Source organism: Portunus trituberculatus, chromosome 13, assembly GCF_017591435.1.
Source record: "Portunus trituberculatus isolate SZX2019 chromosome 13, ASM1759143v1, whole genome shotgun sequence".
Taxonomy (NCBI): domain Eukaryota; kingdom Metazoa; phylum Arthropoda; class Malacostraca; order Decapoda; family Portunidae; genus Portunus; species Portunus trituberculatus.
The window spans coordinates 7279172-7305358 of NC_059267.1; the positions used below are offsets into that span (position 1 = coordinate 7279172).

The 26187-nt window shown below is 37.7% G+C and overlaps 1 protein-coding gene across 3 annotated transcripts in view; it reads right to left on the reverse strand.

Moving 5' to 3' along the window:
• Window positions 1-1329: 1329 nt before the first annotated feature.
• Window positions 1330-26187, reverse strand: part of LOC123503084 (sphingomyelin phosphodiesterase 4-like) — a 29251-nt gene continuing 4393 nt past the window's right edge. For 2 of the 3 annotated variants that reach the window (XM_045252504.1, XM_045252503.1), the window contains 11 exons: window positions 25900-26034; window positions 24034-24129; window positions 12929-13047; window positions 12279-12431; window positions 11945-12137; window positions 10960-11211; window positions 9998-10261; window positions 9150-9324; window positions 8078-8217; window positions 7595-7777; window positions 1330-4254 (listed from right to left, as the gene is read on the reverse strand). In XM_045252504.1, coding sequence (XP_045108439.1) covers window positions 4030-4254; window positions 7595-7777; window positions 8078-8217; window positions 9150-9324; window positions 9998-10261; window positions 10960-11211; window positions 11945-12137; window positions 12279-12431; window positions 12929-13047; window positions 24034-24129; window positions 25900-26034 — 1935 coding nt within the window. In that variant the 3' untranslated portion in view covers window positions 1330-4029. The remainder of the gene's footprint in view (window positions 4255-7594; window positions 7778-8077; window positions 8218-9149; window positions 9325-9997; window positions 10262-10959; window positions 11212-11944; window positions 12138-12278; window positions 12432-12928; window positions 13048-24033; window positions 24130-25899; window positions 26035-26187) is intronic. The other variant, XM_045252505.1, reaches the window with a different exon arrangement.

Here is a 26187-nt window from a genome sequence, read left to right on the forward strand (position 1 = left end):
TAAACTGTATATCAAGTGAAAGTTGGCCTGAAGGTTGATTTTTCTTGGTATAGCAATAATTTATAACACATGTCAAATATCTCTCTCTCTCTCTCTCTCTCTCTCTCTCTCTCTCTCTCTCATTTAGAATGATGTGTGATTTCATGTCACTGGACACTAGAAAAAGCATCAATCACTGAAATTTTACTTTACTATTTGTTTCTTGACATGTAATAAACGAGAAAAAGCAACGTTTTTGCCGTAATTCCTCCCGGAAACGTCCTGCTGTATTTCTTTCAATATTGTTGCTATTTCGTATTAACACCATTGATAATAGATCTGCATGACATATTTAGAAAACTATAATGTGGTTTACATAAGTAAAACCATCAATTCTTTCTTAGTTTTCTTCTAGCATTAAAAAAAAAAAAAAAATGTGGCAACTACCCACTACTTAACACAAGAGAGGACAATATTTTGAGGGTAATTAGTTGCGATCGCAAACTCAGCCCACTGGCTTCACAGCCTTCACTTTTTTTCGTACAGCGGGATAGGCGCGTGCCGTCGTCTCCAATCTAACCTCCTTGGGGGCAGCCCATGGCGAAAATGTTTTCTGTAATGTTTTGAAATTTCGTTGTAACTGGGCATGTCAGTAAGAATGCTGATCATATTTATCAATATTGCAAACCTTGTTATCTTTAATGAACGAGGGTTATTAGCTTTCAAGTGTCATTTACCAGAAGGAGCGATTCACTGTGAATATAACACGTAGAAAAACTGCAAAAGTGAATAAAGTGTGTTCAGACCAAGAAGATTGAATAACCTCCTTGTCTATAGTGCTTTGTAACACTTCGTAGGACGTAGGTCGTCCTATCTTCGTGCTGTTTTTCCCAGATCCCTTGACCTTCACCACACAGACACACGGATGAAGGACACCACGGAAGATGTATTTAACAAAACAATAATATCTATACTGAAGAAAAAATAAACTAACACAAATAATAAAATAATGATTCAAAGAAAACTAAAAAAAAAAAAAAAAACTAAAATAAGGAAATAAATACGTTCATAAAATAACAGCAATGATAATAATAATAATAATAATAATAACATCAACTTGCAAAAATCTCAAGACATTCACTCCAACATAAATATGTGTGCCTGACACACAAAAGCCTCTCCTGAAGAAAACCGGTCATCTGTCACCTGTGATAGTATCGTAGGACTGCTCCAAGGCTCATAAGAATCACAAAATCTTCATAGCCCTAAAAGAATGTACACTACTAAAATAAGATAATAAATTAATAAAAAGAATAAAACTGAACAGAGGAAATTATTCAGACATTAATATCCAGTGCAACAATTTATTTTAACCAGTTACTTATTTTACAATCATAAAGCATAACTCTTCCACTGAAAGGTAGTGATACATGAACCAGGAAGTAAAATTTGGGATATGTATTTCTGTCTTGTGTTGTTACAATAGATGCTGAAGATGGAACAGTACGTGTGAATTGGTGAAAAGGCAGCATCTACAACTAACAATACAAGCAAAGAGGTTCTTCCACATCATTCAAGCAGGCCAGTTGGTCCACTATCATTGCAGTACAAACAAGAAAGACATAGTAGCCGCTGCAGAGAGAAAGGCAGAAGAAAGAGTAGTACTTCTTTCACAATCATCAAGACTGAAAAAGCCTGCCTTCCAGTATGCTACTCAGTCTTTATTGTACAGTAAAAACTGTTGATGTGGGTGAATATCCATTTTCACTTCAAGATGTGTTCAGAATATGAACTTGGAATTGTCAAAAAATTATTCTATGATCTTTTGTGGAACATGGAGACAAGTGGTCAGATGATGTTTAAATCAAGAGTTGGATTTGCAAGAATTAATTATCTTTGGTCAATTCTAAATACCACTGTTTACAGTGGAAATTTCAGAACACGAAGAAGGTTGCCAGCTATCAAGGAGAATGTAGAAAGTAGAAGTGTTCAAAAAGGTAGATGGATCCAGTGACATTAAAGAAAGCATCTAATATTCTTGAGGAGTTGTTTTCTTAAATGTCACTACATTACTGTACTTTTCTATATTACTGATAACTAAAGAATTTCCAAACATTATCTGAGCTGCTTCAGGTAAAGGATGTTGTATGGATCTTGACAAATGCTTTCCATACTTTTCTGTTAGTCTGCATCTGTTGCTCTTCCTCTTCCATGAGCTGAGCAACTACAATCTGGCACAAGTTCCCAAGTTATTTCAACATCTCTCAGGCTTACTGTAAGCAGAGAAATGCTTAGCACCATACCTATGATGTGAGGTGATAGCTGAGAACAAAATTGATAGATTTGCCTCCTGGATGCTGAGATATCTAGACTTAGTCTAACAAGCCATAAACAATGAATCACTGCTGATATAGAAATAGCATTACCTTAATACCCATAAATTCTTTGTGTAAAGGTTTTCAGCAGCAACAATTATTGGAATGCGAGATGAAAAGTCCTTCTCTGTACGATATTGTTATGGCCATCATGCTGGGGATATACAAACTGACTAATTGACTGACAATAATTTCTATTTTAAAATCATTACAGACTTTTGTATCAAAACTTACAAAACTACAATTACTGCATATTAAAAATAGTTTATCTCATTGACCTTCATTAGTCTGTCGTCCATTCTGAGACACAAACCATATAAAAACATCTCTTGAAGTAAATATTTGGCATAGTAAATGTATACATTCAATATCCAAGTCTTAGACTCAAGCAGAACAGCATAGCACCTTAACAAAACTCAACCTCTTCATTAGAGGGCACTGAAAATAGTTTCCAACAGGGAAACTCTTGGGAGAAACCACATGCATATGATTCAAAAGGAATGTTGATAATTATTTGTTTTGTTCTGATACTTTTCCTTGGAACATGATTCACCTTCAGGTACTGACAGGCAGTAATAAATATATCACATTGGTAACATTTTACACAGAATCTCTTCATACAGTACAACAAAAAATGGTGATGTCTCAATGTATTTGTGGAAATGTTCCCATTAAGAAAGAAGTTTTCATACACAGATGATGAATATGAAAAATAAATGGCAACTTCCAATGATACTTATGCTTATGCATATCAAGAATCCAAAATCCCTAACCTTTACTAAAGGCAAGTTAGATTTTAAGAAAGCAAGTGATCCATACACCAGGCTGACATCATCCCTAAAAGCAAGAGAGCCAAGATGAGACTTATGCCTTGTGCCATTGTAGAAAGCAAAATACAGAGAAAGGAATCCCCACTCTTCAGTTTCCTCATTTCATTCCATTTAATTACTTTTCATAGCACAAAAAAAAGAGAAAAAAAGTGACAGTGTGCCAATACTGTCCTTTTTAAATATAAAGCTTTAGCTTAAATACAATAAATTAATGCAAGAAACAAACAAAAAAGCAAGATATAAATAAAATCAGACAAAACAAGCTTCAAGCATGTTGTTATGAAAAGCAAGTGAAAGTGATACAGCATGGGACTCCTTCTTAGCATGTTAGTTGTTTTCATGCAACAAGGCATAAAGAAATATGGAACTTTAATTCTCCATGAATGCTGATGCAGGTGCCTTGCTTTGGGTGCTTCTCTTTATAGGTGTTTGTCAACCTGAGATAAATGGAGAAAAATCAGTAATCCTCATGAAGTATTGACATCCTTGTTCTACAAAATGTGAGCTAACTCAATAAATAAGGTGAGAGGGGACCCTTCTGTCATGCTCGGGGAGAAAAAAAAAACTGCATGACTATGATGAAATCTAATGGTCAAATTCTCTGAAGAAAAGACATCCCACAGTGTTTACTGAAAAATTCAATGGATATATAAAATACAACCAAGAGCAATAATGAAAGACAAAGATTCTCTCACTAAAACCTGGGATGTTCAAGTCAAAATGTGAATGTGACTGACATACTACTTACATTACATTACTTACTGTTATCACCATTATTTGACTAAACATTTTTATTTACATGAATTGACTGCATATTAGCAAAATAAAATCAATGATTAAAATGTTCAAAGTGCAGGAGATGACAGCATGGTATTGACTAATGAAGTAGCAGTAGCAGGACCACTGGTAGTAATGGCAGTGGTGGAGGTATGGCGGGTCTGCAGGTAACGATGCACCAAATACGCAGGCAAGGAGATGAGGACAGCTGCACCAATAACCAACTTCAGCAGCAAACCCCACAGACCAAACAAGTGGAGAACCAGTCCCATTGCCAACTCATAACTGAGAATCTGCAGAGAGAGAGAGAGAGAGAGAGAGAGAGAGAGAGAGAGAGAGAGAGAGAGAGAGAGAGAGAGAGAGAGAGAGAGAGAGAGAGAGAGAGAGAGAGAGAGAGAGAGAGAGAGAGAGAGAGAGAGAGAGAGAGAGAGAGAGAGAGAGAGAGAGAGAGAGAGAGAGAGAGAGAGAGAGAGAGAGAGAGAGAGAGAGAGAGAGAGAGAGAGAGAGAGAGAGAGAGAGAGAGGAGAGAGAAGAGAAGAGAGGAGAAGAGAGGAGAGAGAGAGAGAATGTTATCATACTATACTTGAGAGTTGATTTTACTGCCAGTGTTCTTATCTCTTTTTTTTCACAATATAGTCTTGGTGGGTTTGAAAGTGTATTAATATTAAACATTACAACAATGAGAAGAATGATGGACTCTGATATCTATGTACTTCAATATGCAGTGGAACCTCTAGCTTCGACTATCTCATATGTTGAACAAATTTAACTATTTTTGGCATTAAAATGTGTAATTTGGTAACGGTTTTCTATGAGGCTTTGACTGCAAACATTATACACAATACAGGTAACTCTTGATTTATGTGTGTTTAATTTATGTGTTTTTGTTAATACGCGACTGAAAAAATATTATAATGAATTAAATTTGCGTGATCAGTTTGCTTACATGCGATTTGGCCCAACCGCATTTTCAAACTGAACGCTAGACGCAATCTCAAACTGCGTGCCAGAGAGTTCCACAGCTGGCTGATAGGTGGGAGCTCCGCTGCCCTGGACGCACTCTTCTGCTACACAGTGATGCAAAAAGAATTTTCCAAGAAAAAGCGACAGACCATCATGCTGCAGTTTTTCAAGAAAACACTAGTGGAAGATGCAGTACCAGAAGAGAATGTGGATGATCCCGTGGAAGTGGAGGAAGCAGATGAAGCGCAGGTGGATGAAGATGTCCTTGATTAGGAGGTGGACAGCAACGGTGTGTGCTTGTGAGGGGTAGAGACACTGGCGTCCTGCATTTATTATTTTACTAGTGTTTACTTTTATACTGTAGGGTTATTTTTGATAAGTGGATTTTTGATAAAGTGGAAAAGCTCAGGGGGAAATGATGACTGACTGTGGTGTGAGTGGTGAAGGCAGTGACGCAGTGAGTGTTGTGTTTACGTATTGTTTGTTTTGTTGTTTTCTCTTATTGTTTCTTGCTTTTTCCTTTACTTTAAAGTTTAAATACACTTCTAGTATTTAGATTGGTAAATAATAAAAACATATTAATTTAGCCAAATAAATAGAGTATTTTGTACAAATTTATTTTGGACCACATCCCACATCCCCCTATTATCTATTGTTTCTTATGAGAATTACAAGTTTATTTCATGCAAATTTTGATATACACGATGCCTCTTGGAATGTATCTATCGTGTAAATCGAGCGTTACATGTACTCTTGTACGGAACCACTTCAGTATGTAGCGAGCCTGTGAGGATGGAGAGGTATGGTGCAGGCCCAACTAGAAGGAGCAAAATCTGCTACACAAGACTTCTAATTAAATTTTTTGCAAAATAGAGCAAAAATGCAGCACATGTTCATAGAATATTTTCAATTTAGAATTACAGTTAACTCTCGATTTATGCAACTGATGTGTTCCAAGAGGCATCGTGTATATCAAAATTTGCGTAAAACAAACTTGTAATTCTCACTAGAAACAATACATAATAGGGAGGATGCGGGATGTGGTCAAAGAAAATTTGTACAAAATACTCTATTTATTTGGCTAAATTAACATGTTTTTATTATTTACTATTCTAAATACTAGAAGTGCATTTAAAGGAAAGCAAGAAATAATAAAGAGAAAGCAAAAAATAATGAGAAAACAACAAAACAAAGAATACGTAAACACAACACTCACTGCGTCACTGCCTTCACCACTCACACCACAGTCAGTCATCATCTCTCTCTGAGCTTTTCCACTTTATCAAAAATAAGCCCTCAGCATAAAAGTAAATACTAGTAAAAAAATAAACGCAGGACGCCAGTGTCTTCACCCCTCACAAGCACTCGCCGTCGCTGTCCACTTTCTGGTGCGCAGTTTGAAATTACATCTGGTGCCAGTTTGAAAATGCGGTTGGGCCAAATCGCATACAAGCCAACCGATCGTGCAAATTTAATTAACTACAATATTTTCTCGGTCGCGTATTAACAAAAACGTAAATTAAACATGCGTAAATCAAGAATTACCTGTACTTGAACTACTGAATCTCAAAGTATGTACTGAATCTCACAGGACACCATACATATACCACGCTGGCAATTGTATGTAGGATGGTCCAAACAAAGCTTCACACATTCAAACACATGACATTCACACTCTCAACCCCATCAGGCCCCACTTACAGGGGACAAGCTCATATCACGTTACTACATCCCAATGATAAATAAATAAATGAAGAGACTAATAAAAAGGCAATATTTCCCAGCAAAAAATTGTATTCAGATGAGGATAAATTATGTTAAGATTGTTAAATATCTTCATAAAATAACTGATGGGAGAAACCAAAACAAGGGTTAAGAAATAAGACACAAAACTCGTGCATAGACTCAAGAAGTAAGTTATTGTTTGCAGATCATGTGAGAAGAGATGAAGGTGGAGGTAAGTGTAACAAAGTGCATCATTAAGGTAATGATGTAATTCTGAATGGCAAAAGATTCCAATAGGTAAACACACACACACAAATGGGCAAGCCTCTTAATGTGTGGCCCCTGTTCACCTAGCAGTAAATAGGTATGGGATGTAACTCGAGGGGTTGTAGCCTCGCTTTCCCGGTGTGTGGAGTGTATTGTGGTCTCAGTCCTACCCGAAGATTGGTCTATGAGCTCTGAGCTTGCTCCGTAATGGGGAAGACTGGCTGGGTGACCAGCAGGCGACCGAGGTGAATTACACACACACACACACACACAAAAAAAAAAAAAAAAAAAAAAAAAAAATGTATGGGATAGGTAAGATGTAGAGAGGGTAAGAAACAAAGATTGTGATCAATACAGGAAATATGAGAAATGATATGCCTTCAGCAGCAGCAAAAAAAAAAAAAAAAAAAAAGTTTCAATAGAATAATAACGAGAGAAATAGGCAAAGGCACCAGATATTCAGTACTTACAAAGCTCCTAGTGAGAACCTGATATGGTGTTAACATCAGAGGTTGAACCATAATGAACAGAAATTAGATCAACTTGCTTAATTAAGAGATTAAAGCAGAGTAACAAAGAAGAGATAATGCTTTCATAGATCTGTAATGTCAGTGTCAAAAAGTATGGACACTGCTTAGTTATGACAGACTATTGCTTACTAAACACCACACCACTGACCCTCTTGCTGGCTTGTGCACGTAGGCTGAGTCTGGGAGGCAAATGGCGCCCTTTCCGAAAAGCAGGAGCATCAGGAGAGTCCTTATGATACTCAAATATTGTTTCAGGACCTTGCAGTACATGGCGTGCCACCCAACCAATCAGATCTTGGCGATGGTACACTGTCATCATTTTGTCTCCGTGCTGTGGAATACAAGTGGGCATATTATGAAAATATGCTATATGATTTAAGAATCCATTCTTCACATAACTTAATGGCTGCAATGCCATACAAATTTTTTTGCAAAAAACAAATCATGGATGTTCAATGCTGGATTTATTCATTTTATATTTGTAGTAATGAAGAATTTGTGAAGATTATATATGACATTAATTACATTTAACCACTTTACACCAGAGGCTTAAAAAATGCATGTTGCTTATGTATGATGTAGGTCTGTGAGTTCATAATACAACCAATCTCTCTCTCTTTCTTCTCCTTACCTTGCTATTGAGGATGAGACACAAAGCATAGAGCCATCGCACCAGGAATGCCACTTCCATGCTGCCAATGGGACGCAGGTCTGGGTCACCCTCATACTTGAGGTCACGGCGACGAAGACCACAGCGTAGCTGATGCTGACCTGTAACACATAAAAGCCTTAGACCCAATGCCAACTACCAATGCTACTATCAATTCCTATTAATGCTATAAATATTAGTGTTATTGCTATTAATATAACACTATAGCTACATCCACCAGCAATACAACAATTATTACCATAATGCTCTTACAATCTACTATCACCATTCCTGCTCCTCCCATAACCATGACTATCACTTCCGTCAACTATTACCCAGGGTGCCAAGCATTTTTCCATTAACTTTTCATTTTTAATGGGTGCAGAATCATTAGGCAACACACAACTGATACATTTTTCCATTATTTTTAGGTGCCAGATGTTTTTGATATTTGGGTATTACATCTTACAACCTTATTAACCCCAGGAAGCTCGTTGATTAAACTTTGGAGATACATAGAAGGTTGTTACATTGCATATTATATAAGAGGTGCCTTTTGGCCTGGGAAGAATAAAAAAACCCCCCCCTTGCTTGGGCACAAAGTGAGTGGTGAGGCATCAGCATCTGACTTCCTTCACCACTTGAACTACCACTATCAGTCTATCACTACATGTATAATCTTTATCAAGGTCACTATCACACTCAAATTCACTCACATTACTTTCTGTGAAATCATTAGGGGCTTCATCAAGGACATGAGCAAAAATGGACATTTGTAAAATATGCCTTGCACAGAGAAAAGTCCTCCCTGTACTGTGGTTAGGTCAGGAAACTAAATACCCTTGGGATCCCTACAAGCTTGGTGGAGGATGAAGATTAGTGACAGGGAGAGACAAAGGGATGGGAAGTGTCCTGAGAAAATATGGCCGCCGCAATTTTTCTAAATCATCGCTGGCACATAGCGTGTCTACTCATTGGCACTGGCACCAGGGTTTAATCCATTTCTAATGTTACAGGACTTATTCAATTGTATGGCATCAATGATGCCACTTACCATATGCTGTTAGCATAGGTCCCTCTGAGGTCTCCTCATGCTCTGGAACACAGGAGGAATCCAGCTGTTGATTCTGACTATGGTAGAGGTGGTGATGGGACGAGGCATCGAAGTGACTTCTTGCTAAGTGATTACCACTGCCACTGCCATAATTCACTTCGTGAGGGCAGGAAATCTGTCAACAGGTGCTCCATTAATCACATAGTAAGGTTTTCTAAATAAATGGACAGTCTTTGCTGGTTCTTTTGAAAATACTCACAACTCCCCTTTCCCTACATGATGAGAAAAAATAGTAAATTCAAAGAAATATGGAAAACAGCAACAAATTGTCAAGAGAACAAAATATGGATTAGATTTTCTCCTAAGTATGTGTATCTTATCTTTAATTAAATGACAATAAACATACCTTCCCTAAAATTTGTTTATGGTAAATCAGCCATTTCAAAGGTAGCAACAATGATAGTGTGTGCACAATAGTAACCTGTAGCTTAATGACTAATTCTCTCCCCTCACAACCCAGGCAAGGTGCAGACAGATAACGTGTAGGCAGAAGTAAATCTGTTAAACGATTGATTCATCACATAATCTTAAGTTGTTGGTGACAGAAATTCTTTTCTCTGATCATACCCTATTGGGAAAGCATATAGTATCTTGTAACTGTTCCTCGTTATGGTGGAAGTAATAATAACAATGAAGGGAAAGTTCCTAGTTCTCTGTCCTCTTCAGTATAGTTCACCATGACTCACAGGGAATACAATAAAGTGCAAAATATTCTAGATGTTAAAATTTTAAGGATATTCATTGCACTATTGAATAATAATCATAGTAATGGATGAGAAATAACTTACCCCAAACATGGCAGACAGATGCCGCTGACCCATTTCCAAGTGTACAATGGTTTTCCTCACGTCTTCAGCACTGGACTCTTCCTCTAATGTGACTGATGACTCAAACAGTGACCGAACAAAGCTACTCCACCATCCTGTCTTAGGGCCCACTCCACTGCTGTAGAAGGTGGACTGCTGCTGCATTAGTTGTTGCTGCTGTTGCTGCTGCTGTTCAGAGTAGACAGCTTCATATGCCGACCGCACATGTTTCATGAGAGAGTCAACCTGTGGACAAATTGTACTGTAACCAAGGTATCTACAAATGTATAGCTACAGAGAGAGAGAGAGAGAGAGAGAGAGAGAGAGAGAGAGAGAGAGAGAGAGAGAGAGAGAGAGAGAGAGAGAGAGAGAGAGAGAGAGAGAGAGAGAGAGAGAGAGAGAGAGAGAGAGAGAGAGAGAGAGAGAGAGAGAGAGACTTTTAATCACTATCCTCATGTTATGTAATATACTATGCAACAATTAAGAGCCATTAAACACTGAGTTCAGGGCAATGCTGAAAGCAAGCAACCATCAAGGTGTTTTCCTCATGACTGTTAAAGGATGCACTGCAGTCATTGCCATTGAAGAAATTCTCTTGTGTGAGAAGAAAATCACTGCCTCTTGAGAAAACATTAGCAGGCATTGCAATAAATCCTAGCAGAGATTGTTGTGAGAAGAAAATGACTGCCTCTAGAGAAAGCATTACCAAAAACTTCTGTAACCTGTATCAGAGGATATGTGATGCTGTGTCCTGCTACATGATCACTAGCACAAGTGGTACCAGTTTGTGCCTCAACACAATATTATAACTGATCATAACTAGTTAATGGTTAATAAGAACACTTCCTAACAAAGTCCCATTTGAAGTTAAAAAAACATTGAAAAAATAAAAACTTAAATCTCTATTTTAGACCATTTTAACAGCTTAATAAACCAGTGCTCACCAAGGATACATTTGGTGCAGCAAACATTGGTATGTAGGAATGGCCAGGTCCTTCCATCTCCACACAGTGGCTACGGGCAAGAGATGCCTGTGAGCGTGCATCCCCTCCTACCCTTCCTGGGCCAAAACCTTTGTGGCTCAGAGTGGGTGCAGTAGAAGTGGGACTGAGTAGAGATCGGTGGATCAGGTGTGGATCCTCTAGTGCTGATTCAATTTCTTGGATGTATCGGCACAAATTTGGTTGTGAGAAAACCTGTGTTGCATTAAAAATGATAATAAACCAATAAAAATAATAATTTCTAGCAGGGCATGATAATATGGGCATTAAGTTTAACAGACAGAAGAAATCCACACTGGAGCAAACCTACGAAACATTGAAATATAAAATATGCACATATACAAAATATTCAGGAACAAAATGACATCTTATACAAAACAAAACTGATAAGTAATACGGAGAGGCATGACCCTCAGGAGGTGGATAGGTAAAGGTATTGTCAGAGAACTTCTATTTTGCATTCCCCACATAGGTCTTCTATTACTTTTACACATTTCCATTACATGGCATTTCTTGGTATTAAATTCTAATTTATGGCTCAATTCCCAGATCTTGTCATTATCTTTCTGCAATTCCATACAGTCCTCAATGTTCCTTATTACTCTCAAGTTTCACACAACATTATGTATCACCTCAAATTTGAACATTATGATGTCATGTGTTTCAAATTCGTGAATTTCATGATTCCAAATTCATTTTTATTTCTCTCTACTTTCCTTCAGATTTTCTGGCTTGACTCTCTAAATAAAGTGAAGGATTTTTGCAATGTGGAATAACTGGAAATGGTAATGATGTTGATAAAGAATGTGTACTAATTTTCAAATAAAACTGGACTGAACTAAATATGGAGATGAGACAATGTGAACTTAATTCAGACCATATTTGCTACAACTGTAGCAATAAAACTAAGTAAGTAGTAAATGCTTACCTTTGTCACACGGAAGAGAATCTGTGCATTCCTTGGGGCTGAGAGATCCAAGCGAAACAGACGAAGGAGAAGGTGATGGAAAAGGAGAGAATAAAAGAGAAGATTCTCTGCCACAAATCCCTGCCACCTTCCTTCTACTGTGCGACTTTCACCATCTGTTGTGTTGGTGGTGGACTGGGTGCTGGTGGGGCTTCTGTGATGATGATGGAAAAGGTAAGGAAGATGGAAAAATAGTAAAATTTTGTCAATAGTTTTCTATGCACTGGAGGAATCACTACAAAAATGTAACACATAATTCCCTTTACTCTCTCTTCTTTAGCTCTGGTATTCCTACCTGGCACAAGGTGGGTAGTCGCAGTATCTCCAGGGCTGGATGTAGGACAGCCAGGTTTCTAGCAATAACCGGAAAGAAGAATCAAGAGGCCAATGCTTGAATGTGTGAACAAAAAACTGGTACAGACTCTTACGGTACAAGTTCCACAGGTTCCTGGAATATAAATTATTACTTACACAATATTACAAGTATAACTGAGGCATATAGTAAAACTTCCATAACCTGGCAATTTGCAAGTCAGAATTCTACACATACCAGCAAGTTAAATTATTATTAAAAAAAAATACACATTGCAAATTGAGTCAAAACAGACCAAATCAGCATAACCTAATCAGTAATGATGACTGTGTATGTCATGACGTTTTGCCACGGAAGACTGCAGGTTCTAGTTCTGGTCGCAGGTGAGGTGGTGTAGCCTTTGCAATTCCACTCCCTGAAGTGTCTTCTAACAGTTTCTTTATGTAGCGTTTGTGTAATGAAGAGGCAAGTTATTCACAATACTCATGGAATCTACAAAGGCTTGACTGACTCTTTGGAGGAGGAATGGGCAATTCTATACGTGGTATCCAATTTATAGCCTTGATCAGCCTTTCACACACATGAAAAAGGAGTGCACATTACAAACAAGTGCCCCAGAGTACACAACATACTTGCGTAATGAGTCAAGGGGTGAGGGTTGCGCTGCCTTGCCACTGTTGGCAAAGAAGTGCAGGTGTTTGATCAGCATCCTTACAACACGCACGTGGTCACTTGATGGCACAAACACCTCCTGTGTGGTGACAGAGGCAAGTCACATTACCTCATGTCTATCAGTACTCCTATAACTAATGTTCAATGTTATGAATAAAATATACCTACTCTTTTAACATCCAAAATACAAAGGATAAATAGTAAAGCAATAAATACATCTTCACAGTAAAGAAATTATATGAAACAATATAAGAGAATCAGATTTTACAAAGGCATATCTTTAAAAATCTGACCATGGATAGTAATCATTTACACTCATCCTCTGATCCTCAACCACTCCCCGTGACTGCCCTGCTGCTCTTTGCCCTGCTCTGCTGTTACAAAATGTCTTGCATCTTGTAGATTTTGTGCATAATAATGCATGATGCCTAAAGTGTGACAACTGTTCAAGTAAAGCTGGTGACAAATCCAAAAATATAAAAAATAAATAAAAAAAAATGAATAAAGTAAATAAATAAATGAATACACAAAACAAATCAAATACATAAACAGAAGTCAGATAAAAAAATCAACTTGCAAAGTCAAAGCAACTTAATGAAAGAATATGTGAAGGAAAGCACTGTTCTGTTTTAAAAGCATTTAAAGTCACATACAAGCATCTATAGAATTCTTCTGATGTTTTATAAACTGATTTTTATTTGTATGAATATATTATCTCATACATACATACATACATACATACATACAAACACAAACACACACACACACACACATGTTAGAGAGAACAACAACTGGAGAAAGTCCTGGAAAGTATTGCCATACAAATGCAGGAAGGCAGTGACGAATGGCTAGTGTGAGGAGTGTGACGGTGCAAGCTGGCAACACCTGCTCAGTGTGGGAGAGTGACAAGCTAACAGGTACAGAGATGAGGGGCAGAGGTGGATCACACAACAACAGATCACAGGTGGCATCTTGGTTAGTGAATGATCTGCATTCTATCCACTAAAACCTGACTCGAGAAACAGTCTGAAATTCTGTAAGTATTTTTTCCTCAAAAAAATTGTGTAATGTAAAATATAAGAAATGCAAAAACTCAGTAATGTATAAACAGAAAAATAAATTATGTGTAGACAAGGCATGGTGAATATTCATAGTACAGGATAACTTTGTGGACATGCCACAAGGATGTGATGGCAAGGCAATGGAACACCACAACCTACAACTTAAAGAAACTGATTAAATGTCAGACATTTAACAAATGTTGCACATCCTTCTTCCAACAAATATCCAGTACTTCTTACTGACTTTCTTTCCTGTGCTATTAAAATTTATCAAAGAAAACTCATTCTCATAGTTTGTTCTTTTCCCTGACTGATTTGAGAATTTTCTTGGACACTCTACCAAGTGTTGAGAGTCACTTTTATCCAAGAGTAAAAGTACAGTCTACTCCTATATGAGTTAAATAACTTTCATGTAAAAAAATGCTAAACAATAACACGGTTATATCTATATGAAAAACATCTGCAAAACTGCAATAAAAGTATTTTAATACAAGAAGTGCTTTCAAGTTAGTGAGGTGCACATAAATTTGAACTAGATGTTTATTACAAACATGCCCATGACTACCAACTTGGAGGAACAGATGTTTACTTACACCCCAAGTAAGTATTGCCTCTCCACACCCTTTCTCATGGAGAATGTCACTGAAGGGTCTGCCTCTCTCTAAACATTGCTAGCCTTTTTCATTTCTGATTCTTCCCTCTTGAGAGAGAGAGAGAGAGAGAGAGAGAGAGAGAGAGAGAGAGAGAGAGAGAGAGAGAGAGAGAGAGAGAGAGAGAGAGAGAGAGAGAGAGAGAGAGAGAGAGAGATAACATTTAAAATAGTGTGAGCATATGTATGTGTACATGTAAGAGAGCAAGAAAACTCACTGTACCTACATGAAGGTTCTTGTGAGACCAAATTATCTCAAAGAGGTGAGGGCATGACACACACACACACACACACACGATGTGGAAATTAACGAGTTGATAGGTAGAATTAAACCATATGTTATGATACCGAGTGAGGTTGGTGGTGGCATGTATGAAGTGTGGATGAGAAACAGAAGAATTAAAGAAGGTGGAGGAGTTATGATTTTGACTAAGAAGGGAGTTAAAGTGGAGGAGGTGATTAGAAGTGAAGGAAATTGAGATTTTACAGGTAATATTCTCAGGTACCAACAGTAAAAATGTAAATTATGTTGGAGTGTACATACTCCCAAAGAATAATGCTTGGGGAAGGGAAAAGCACGATGATATGTTGGTGACTGTTTTAAGAATATTGAAGGAAATTAAGAAAAACTTTGATGTGGTTATTGGTGATTTTAATTGTCAAGTGATCTGGGAAACGATGACGCCCAGTGGAGGTGAAAATTCCTGGAGCAATACACTTTTAAATTGGTCAACAGAAAACTTGTTGACTCAATGGGTTGATTGTGATACTAGAGTTAGAGGAAATGATTCACCATCGAGGCATGATTTAGTGTTTACCAAAGATAAGGACAATACATATTATAAATTTGCAATGTGAAAGTCCCTTGGGTAAAAGCGATCATGTGTTAATGGCATTTGATGTATTAAATGAGAATGAGACTGTAAATGAGGAGTGTAAGGTAAAAAGACTTAGATATGCTAGAGGTGATTTCAGGAAATTGAGGAAATTCTTTGCTGAGGTGGATTGGCATGATTTTGAGAAGACTGAGGATGTCCAAGATAAATGGAATGAATTTTTAAAAAATTTACAACATTGTGGTCGGGAGTTTTGTACCTAGAGGAGGACCGGGAGCAAAAAAAGGGAAAGTGTGGTTTAATGCTAAATGCATAAAGGCCAAAAATGATGAGATTAATGATTGGAATAGATGGAGGAAGCGCAAAACTGAAAACAGATGGGATGAATATATTAAAGTTGGAAATGAATATGTCAAGACAATAATAAGGCTGGAGAGAAAGAAATATGAGAGCATTATAACTGACAAGTGCATAGATGAACCCAAGTTGCTTTTTAGACACAAACAGTAAGATGAAACAGAGAGAAGGGATAACTAGGCTTAAAGTTGAAGACACAGTTTATGAGGAAGTGCAAGATATGGCAGAATTGATGAATGAATGTTTAAGTTCTGTCTTCACTGCAGAAAGAGAGTTCAACCCTAAACTTATTAGATGGAACTCATTGAGCACTATCTCTGACATATGATGAAATTTCTAAAATGTTAAAGGAGCTTGATTAAATAAATCAATGGGACCGGACAGTGTCAAACTGGATTTTGAAGGAATGTAGAGAACAAATAGCAGGAAAAATTCAGTTTGATAGTAACATCCATGACAAAAGGTTTTGTGCCTAAGGATTAGAAAAGAGCAAATATCACGCCAATATCTAAAGGAGGTGGTAAAGAAAATCTTTTAAACTATAGATCAATGTCATTGACCAGTGTGGTGGGGAAGTTGTGCAAGAGTGGTTAAAGAGAGATGGATGGAGCGCGTGGAGAGACAAAATATAACAACATACTGTCAGTTTAGTCTTAGAAAAGGTGGGTCATGCTCCACAAATTTACTATCACTTTACTCAAGAGTGATTGATGTCATTCAAGAAAGAGATGGATGGGTAGATGCGGTATATCTTGACTTGAAAAAAGCATTTGATAAGGTACCACATCTAAGATTGTTATGGAAGATAAAGGAGTATGGAGGCATTGATGGAAGATTTCTTGAGTGGTTGAAGAATTATCTTAATGACAGAGAAATGAGAACAATAATACGTGACCAGTGTTCATCGTGGCTTAACACGTTAACCGCGTATTGGGCCACCCGTATACCGAGCAAATGTTTCACTTGTTGCGTATTGGTACGTCTGAGACCCGAATATCACTATATAAAAACTATTACAAACTTGAGTATGTAAACAATTTGTGTATAAATTTGTATTCATTATGACTGCAGATGCATTGCTAAGGTACTGGAAAATAAGATAAAAATGATAAGACAATAATTTCATTTGTTGAAAGAAAAAAAATAGGCTTCTAAATAACAAGCAATATTTGGAGACATATTACTTCAAAAATACAATCAATATAAGAAAATAATGGAATATTAGATAATCATAATGTTGATCACTAATTACACAAGTCATGTTTTTCGTTGAAACATGAAATGCAAAGGAGTGGTTGACCCTCACATTCATTGTAATAGGTGGATACTCTCCAAGCCTTGTTTGTGGCCACCTTGTATCCCTCAGACAGTGAGATTTTCTCATAGCATCCTCTGCATCGCTTCCTTGTATTTTTCATTGGTCCATCTGCTTCCTGTAAGGTATGTTCTTTTCTTGCACCCAATATATCAGAGGTCCTCTTCCCTGGTTTTGTAATTTCCTCAGGAATGTTTTTAGTAAGAGAAAATTACTGATTCTATGAAGGTTTTTAGGCATACTTGTTTTGCTGAGCAGTATTTATTGTATAGAATTTGAGCATTTGTCACTGATAACCCAGCAATCGTTTCCAGAGCCAGCTTCTTGTACCACTTCCTTGATTTGTAGAGTGGCGAGTAGTAGGAATCGGGTTGATCAGCAACATCAACACTTTTTTTTTGCTTTATTGTACTCAATGACACTTTCAGGTTTTACAATCTCTTCTCCTTTTCTGTTTTTCATTCCACTTGGAACTAAGTTATTACCTTACTCAGGTACTGATGATAGTGACAAGAATATATCATCATATGCTACAGCCCAAGGCTGGCACACTGGTGTACCAATACGCGATAGAAGGGAAAAAAAATTACTGGTCCGCGATTTGGTATATATTTGTACCATGGATTTTTATGCTCTATACTAGAGGCTGCACTCTCACAATGATATATACCTCTTCTCTCTGCAAAAGTCCAATGGACACTGGTGTGGTCGGGTAATGAAGGTTACGCCCTGCGGGCGAGTGTGCTGAGTTGCCAAACGCGGTTAACGTGTTAAGGTAACTAGTGGTGTCCCACAGGATCTGTGTTGGGACCACTGATGTTTGTTATCTACATTAATGACTTGCGTGAAAATTTGTAAGTTATATAAACCTGTTTGCTGATGATGCAAAACTGATGAGGAAGGTCGAAAATGTGAATGACTGTAAAGTGAAGCAAAGTGATTTAGATAAGATTAGTAATTGGGGTAGAACATGGCAAATGGAGTTTAACTTGAATAAGTGTAAGGTAATGGAGTTTGGTAAGAGTGAAAAGAGATCATGATACGACTATAATATGAATGGTGTCAAATTAGAGATATTGAAAGAGGAAATGGATTTGGGAGTGACTGTTACAGATGACTTGACTCCAGACAAACATACAAATAAAATTGTTAATGGTATGATGAATTTATTGAAGAGGGTGAGAGTGGCCTTTTCGTATCTTGATGAAAGGATGATTAAAAGGGTGTTGATTTCTGTTATATAACTGAAATTGGAATATGCGGCGGTCATGTGGTCTCCTCATAAAAAGAAAAATACAATGAAGTTGGAAAGAATGCAGAGAGCAATTACAAAGATGGTTCCAAATTTAAGTACTTTAACCTATGGAGAAAGATTGAGGAAGTTGGACATTACTACATTGGAAGAGAGAAGGAAAAGAGGAGATTTGATACATGTTTATAGAATGGTTAATGGCATGAAGGATGTGGATAAAGAAGACTTTTTTACTGTTGGACACATGCAGTACAAAAGGACATGGTTTAAAGTTGAAAAGGGTTTTTGTAGAAGAGATGTCAAGAAGTAGTTTCCCTCAGAGTTGTGAAAAACTGGAATGAACTTGATGAGGAGGTTGTAATGGCTATGACTGTGCATACTTTTAAGAAGAAATTTGATAAAAGATATAGGGATGGGCCATCATGAGTTTACTCCCCTACCATAAACAACTACATAAACACACACACAAGTAAGAAAGGAAGAAGAAAAGAACTATGAAAAGGACATTGTCGAAAAATGTAAGGAACAACCAAAATTGTTCTATAGATTCATAAATGGAAAAATAAGACAAAAAGAAACAATAGAAAGGTTAAAAGGAGAAAACAGAATGGTGGAAGACCCAAAAAGTATGGCAGAACTGTTAAATAGTAAATTTCATGAAGTCTTTACTAAGGAATCCAAATTCGAAAGACCACAGGGTAATAGAGAGACTGTCCATATGAAAGAGATTAAAGTAACCAAGCTTGAAATAAAAAGTTGATGACGGAATTGGATGAGGAAAAGGCAATGGGACCGGATGAAGTCTCAGGCAGAATACTGAAAGAATGTAGGGAAGAACTAGCAAGTCCAATATACAACATCATAAAATGCTCAATAGAAAATGGAACAGTGCCAGTGGAGTGGAAAAGAGCTGAGGTGGTTCCCATATATAAGAGCGGAAGGAAGGAAGAACCTTTAAATTACAGACCGGTATCACTAACTAGTGTAATATGCAAGATGTGTGAAAAAGTAATAAAGAAGCAATGGATCGAGTTTCTTGAAGACAACAAAATATTATCAAATAGCCAATTTGGTTTTAGAAAAGGTCGGTCATGTGTGACAAATTTATTGAGTTTCTACTCTAGAATAGTTGATAAAGTACAAGAGAGAGAGGATGGGTTGACTGTATTTATTTAGATCTAAAAAAGGCTTTTGATAAAGTGCCACATGAAAGATTACTATGGAAGTTAGAGGAGAAGGGTGGCTTAAAAGGAAGCACATTGAGATGGATGAAGAATTACTTAAGGGGGAGAGAAATAAGGACGATAGTTAAAGATATGAAGTCCAAGTGGAGAACAGTAGACAGCGGAGTGCCACAGGGGTCAGTATTGGCACCAATACTTTTTCTCGTATATATAAATGACATGCCAGAGGGAGTGAACAGCTACATAAATCTGTTTGCGGACGATGCGAAACTGTGCAGAGTCATTAAACAAAAGAGGATTGTGAAATACTACAGGAAGACTTAAACAAGATCTGGAAATGGAGCAAAAATGGGAGATGGAATTCAATGTGGACAAAAGCCATGTCATGGAAATGGGAAAAAGTGAAAGACGACCAGTGGGAATCTATAAGATGGGAGATGGAGTAGAACTAGAAAAAGTAAAAAGGAAAAGGACTTGGGAGTGACAATGGAAGAAAATAATCAACCGGTTAGCCATATTGATAGAATTTTCAGAGAGACGTATAATTTGCTAAGGAATATTGGAGTAGCATTTCACTATATGGACAAGGAAATGATGAAGAAATTGATAAGTACTAAAATAAGACCTAGATTGGAATATGCAGGAGTTGTGTGGACTCCCCATAAAAGAAACACATAAGAAAATTAGAGAGACTACAAAAATGGCTACAAGAATGGTTCCAGAATTTAAAGGGATGGCATATGAGGAGAGACTAAAGGCAATGGATCTACCAACCTTGGAGCAGAGAAGAGAGAGGGATCTGATACAAGTTTATAAATTGATTAACGGAATGGATGAAGTGGATAATGAGAAACTGATCCTGAGAGAAGAATATGACTTTAGAAGCACAAGATCGCATAGTAAGAAACTAAGGAAGGGACGATGTCTGAGAGATGTTAAAAATTTAGTTTCCATAAAGATGTGTTGAGACTTGGAACAGTTTGAGTGAGGAAGTGGTGTCAGCAAAGAGTGTACATAGTTTTAAAGAAAAATTGGATAAGTGTAGATATGGAGACGGGACCACATGAGCATAAAGCCCAGGCCCTGTAAAACTACAACTAGGTAAATACACACACACACACACACACACACACACACACACACACACACACACACACATGTAGAGAGCCATAGGATAGTGAGGGGGATGGAGATAGACAAAAAAGATCAAAGGAGAGGAGAAGCAGTCAAGAGGAAGAATGAGGAGCTAGCAGATCTACCCAGTGACACTTTCCACTACCTGGGGACTCAAGTAACAATCTGTTCCCTCTTGGTTGACAGCCATGTCCACACAAAAACAGGTGTATTTATATTAATGTCACATCTCTGGGGGGAGCTGTGATTGCTTCCTGCTACAAGTGATGAGAGAGAGAGAGAGAGAGAGAGAGAGAGAGAGAGAGAGAGAGAGAGAGAGAGAGAGAGAGAGAGAGAGAGAGAGAGAGAGAGAGAGAGAGAGACTGACTTTGGTTGTTTAGTAAAAATTCAGTGCTGAAATTCAAACTTTAAAACAATAATTGTTTCTTTCAGCAAAATCTGAATCTAATGATGTCACTACCACCATCAATCCTACATAAACGAAGGCAGCTGTCCATATCTTTGTCCTTCCTTAGAATCTCACCCTTTGCCTTGTTTGTATACACTGACACTCATATTTGATCTAAATCCAAACAATCTGCCTTCTACTTCCAACTGTACAGGAAGCTCCAACCACTCTCATCTTCTCTACAGAGCCATACCAAAGCATGTTGCCTTTCCCTTTTGACACATTTCTTAAAGCACCATTAGCACATCCACCTCACTTCACTGTGCTGCTCAGTTTCCACCCACACACGCATGGTAATCTTTCATGCACCACCAACACATCCACCTCACCTCACTGTGCTGATCAAGTTTTCACTCCATACGGATCATAATCTTTAACAGGCCAAGTTTCACCTTCCTCTTTACTCTACAGTACTCCATTACTCATTTATTCTATGCTATCAGAAGCCTTCGTTTTACATTATGTCCTTACAGCCACAAACTATGAACTTGATATATACCATATTTGCCAGCATATAAGATATGCTTCTGTAAAAGACACACCACAACCTTATCTTTAAAAAGGTTTGAGGAAAAAGGAGTTTTGTCATAATTTTTCTGGTTGTATCTCCACCATGGGAATCAATATCAATAAGTTAAAAATGCAAAATGCCTTAAGGTAAGCAGGCTTGGTTATATACCAGTGGGCACTTTGCACTTTATCCAACCTTTCATTCAATAATCTGGCTGCATTAGAAAAGGTGATATTTGCATCTCCTTTCCTTTGTTTTCTTACATCTTACATATATCCATTTTTAATAACACATCTCATATGGTGGAGTGGGAAACAAGCCTGGCTACAAATCTGCAGGCCCCCTTTCAAATTTGAGCTAGGGCAGTCAGCTCACAGTTTACCTATGAAAGGTGAATTGTGGAGACCCATAAGTCAGTGGCTCTATATGCCAAAACTTTACCATTGATGTCATGATTTTTCAATGTCATGTCTAGAATTATATTAAATACTCCCAGCTGCTCAACGCTTATTGCAAACACAGGAAACATAATCATCACAATCACAACTCATTACATGGCTGTAATATTTAGGCATGGAATCACAACACATGATGTGGAAGGAAGAGTGTCACCTGTACTCTTCCTGCATGAGATGCAGGATCCTCCACCACTCCCTAACACTGGTACATTGTTTATACTGTTTATAGTGACACTCATCTCCCTCACACTCCACTATGGTTTAATGATCTATGGTTTTATAATGAATATATGTTACAACTGAAGCCGAGATTATAACACTTGCAAGACAGCAGTTACCTATCTTTAGTCAACTATTAACAAGGTGAATTTAATGCCTAAAAACAAGCTTGAGTTGCGAACCATGAGCATTCAAGGTCCTGGAGATGGGGACAACAAGGTAAAAGACATTGGTGTTTTTCGACCAAGCATTGGCATGGGAGGTTAAGGTTAGCTGTGCTCATTTATGATTCAATACCGCTTTTCATCATGCTTATATTATTCTAATTATCTCTTCAATTCTAATAGACCTATTTGCAATTTCTTTGTAGCATTTCCATCCTCGAATAATTTGTTATAAGATTTACTCAAAAAGAATCACTAAATACAGACAAACATGAAAAATGATAAACATTTTTTATCATTAGCAGGAAAAAAAGCTTGTCTTTTTTAGGTATTATACATTATGCATATCATCTTTGTCTCAACACATTCCTTGTGTCTTTAGTCCATATCTAATGGTGGAATTACTCAGAGATAACATTTGATTATAAATCAAAGGTGGAGGGAATATTTAAAAAACTTTTAATGACTCAGAGTGAGAATCAGCAGTGAGGTGTTTACCGTGTGGTGTCTCAAGAATTTCTTGACTCATTTGCTGTCAACTCATCCAATGCATACAAAGTGAGTCAACATCACATTTTGTATTTCTGATTATGAAAAGACTTTAAAATCTAACTTTCTCAAATCTTCTCACAAGTGCCAAGCAAGAGGCAATGAGGAGCAAATCATGTGCACACAAACACTTTCCTCTGCAATCAAGGCATATTCAAATGTTATAAGAAAAGGGGAGGGTTATCTTTATCTTCATTTGAAATACAATACTATTGTAAAGCACAAATTAGCAACTGCATAAATTCTAATGATTTCTTTTCATTAAATCACAATTAAAAAATTTACAAATAATAATTGACAAGAATTATTGCTTCTTGATTTAAAGAACCCATTATTTAAACAATACATTCAGAGAGAGAGAGAGAGAGAGAGAGAGAGAGAGAGAGAGAGAGAGAGAGAGAGAGAGAGAGAGAGAGAGAGAGAGAGAGAGAGAGAGAGATTTGGAGTAGAAGGTGAAAGAGGAGAACAAGTGACACTAGGAAAAAAACAGACAAACAGTTAACTAGCTATGAAATCCAACCAGTTAACTTGAATCACAGACAGCCAGTAGACCAGCTAATTGAACTGTAACATAACAAGCCTCATGGCCTGTTACTAGCCAGTCAGCCAGCTAGCTAGTTGCTTGTGCTAGCTGACCAACCTGCTAGGAAGTCACTGACCAAAATAGCTAGTTAGCCAGCTGGCCATCCAGGTAGTCAGGTATTAGCTAACCACCCTGGTAGAAAGCCACTCATTCAGCCTCCCAGCCAGCTAGCTAGTTAGTAGTCTGACAATCAATAGTTAGGTAACTAACCATTTAGCCAGTTAGTAACCTGGCAGCCAGTTAGTATCTGGCCGGATCACCAGTTAGTAGCCAGCCTGGCTAGCCAGCCAGCTTGAATCAAAGAGAAGCAAGCACAGTATAGCACTGTCCCCCCAACACACTTACAGATGCCCCTGTCTGCCAAAACGGACGATACTCAAGTGGTGTGTGTTCTGAAAAGGCACTTACGCTGCCAGCAACGCCAACTTGTACCAGAGCATACTGCAAGTAAACAAACTATGAGGAATGTGCAAACACACACACACACACACACACACACACACACACACACACACATACAATGAGGCAGCCAAAGATCCAACAATGTTTCAACAGTTACAGATTCTCATAAGGCACTCTCCAGTGATTGCTTAAGGACCACCCCACACTCTCCCTCCCTCCCATCCTCACTCACTTCCCTGTTGCCGCTGCTGCTAACTGAATGTTCCACCTCACCTACTGACCTTCATGATTTAGATACCTCACATACAACAATTCTACATCCATATGGTTGCAATGTAAGCAATATTAGAGGAGAGGCAGGACAGTTTGGTCTCTCAGCATTGCCACAGAGGCAGTACAATCACAATCACCACCACCCACACTCACTCATCCTCCACTGGCACCACTGACAATGCATGTGCTGTACCAAAATAAAGTCACAGTCGGCTACACACCAAACCCAGTGATGCACACAAGATTCACCGTGTTCCTTAGTATGAAGCCATTATTTCTTGAAGTAAATCTATTTTCACCCATCCTTATGCTTTGAAAATGTACCAAATTATTATAACTAGAATTACATGTGGGATGAAAAAAAAAAAAAAAAAAAAAAAACTACAAACCTTATTACTCCTCTGGGCCACTGTCAAAAACCATATATGTTTACATCTGACAACATATTGGTCTAAGGACCCGTGTTGGTAGCTTCTGGCAAATATTAAGGTTTTTGAATGTAAAATACTGGAACCTAATAAGCATCTGCATACATATGAAAGGGTTTCAAATGTTAGATGAAATCGTTTGCCTCATTCAGAGCTTAATCCTGCTTAATGTTTTTTTTATTTATTATTTTTTTTTCAATGCCTGCCCAAATGGAAGTATGTCTCATGAACCCATGTGTCTTAAAAGCTATCAAATATGGTAGGTGAAACTATCTTTTTATAGTCTTCATGTATTTTAGGCTCAAAATCTGTGGGTCTGGGACAGATTAATCCAACTTACATGAAAAATTATTTGCCATTTATACAAATTTTAATTCAAACAGCCTCCTACAACATATTCTGTGTAGTGTAGTGTTGTAGTGGAAATCCACTACAACTTCCTTTGCTTAGCTGTATAAAACTTGTGATTAGGAACCATTCATCAGTCTGACCATTTCCATTATTTGTTCATTCATCTCTAACTCTTTAAGTGCAAGATCTATAAGTAAGGTCTCATAATATTCAGTGCCAAGTTCCATACATAAAGAGGGACTTCATAAATTGTTTCATAGTTCAGTGTAGAAGGATGTTTGGACTCCTCTTACCTCACCCACACCTGAGGAATCATCTCTCAAATCCACATCTTTCTCATGTCACCTTTCAATCTTTCCTTGACCAGTAAGCCACCATTCCTCAACCTTCCCGGGCAGGCAAGTTCCTCTGCCACAATGAGATCCACAACAAAACAAAATATTGGCAGTAAATGTGGAGGCAGTGTAAAGCAGTGTTGAGTGTGTACATCATTCTGTCCACTGCTTCTAACACTTTAATCACTTCTATTACTGATACAAAGGATTACAAGTGTGGGGGCAACTAAATATACACAAGTACAGCATTATAACTAATGAATAGAGAGAGAGAGAGAGAGAGAGAGAGAGAGAGAGAGAGAGAGAGAGAGAGAGAGAGAGAGAGAGAGAGAGAGAGAGAGAGAGAGAGAGAGATATTCACATATCTAAAGGACACATATTGATGGTGTTAGTGCCACCAAGCTATGGTGGAGAGCACTGACCTGTGAAGCAGCGCTCGTGGAGGCAGCCAGGTGGTGAGGGTGGTGGCTGGGTCTTGTTGCCGCTGAAGTGCGAGATGTGGCACTGGGTGGCACACACTGGTTCACCCACATTTCAATTAATACCTGAACTAACACCTGCAAAGATAATATTGTTACTATTATTATCCCTGCCAATGACACAGACTTACTATCCTTACTAACATTACAATACTAACACTATTACCACTTCAAATACTTCAGTACTTATATATTTATACCATCATCATTTACTGTATAAAACTGAAGTAA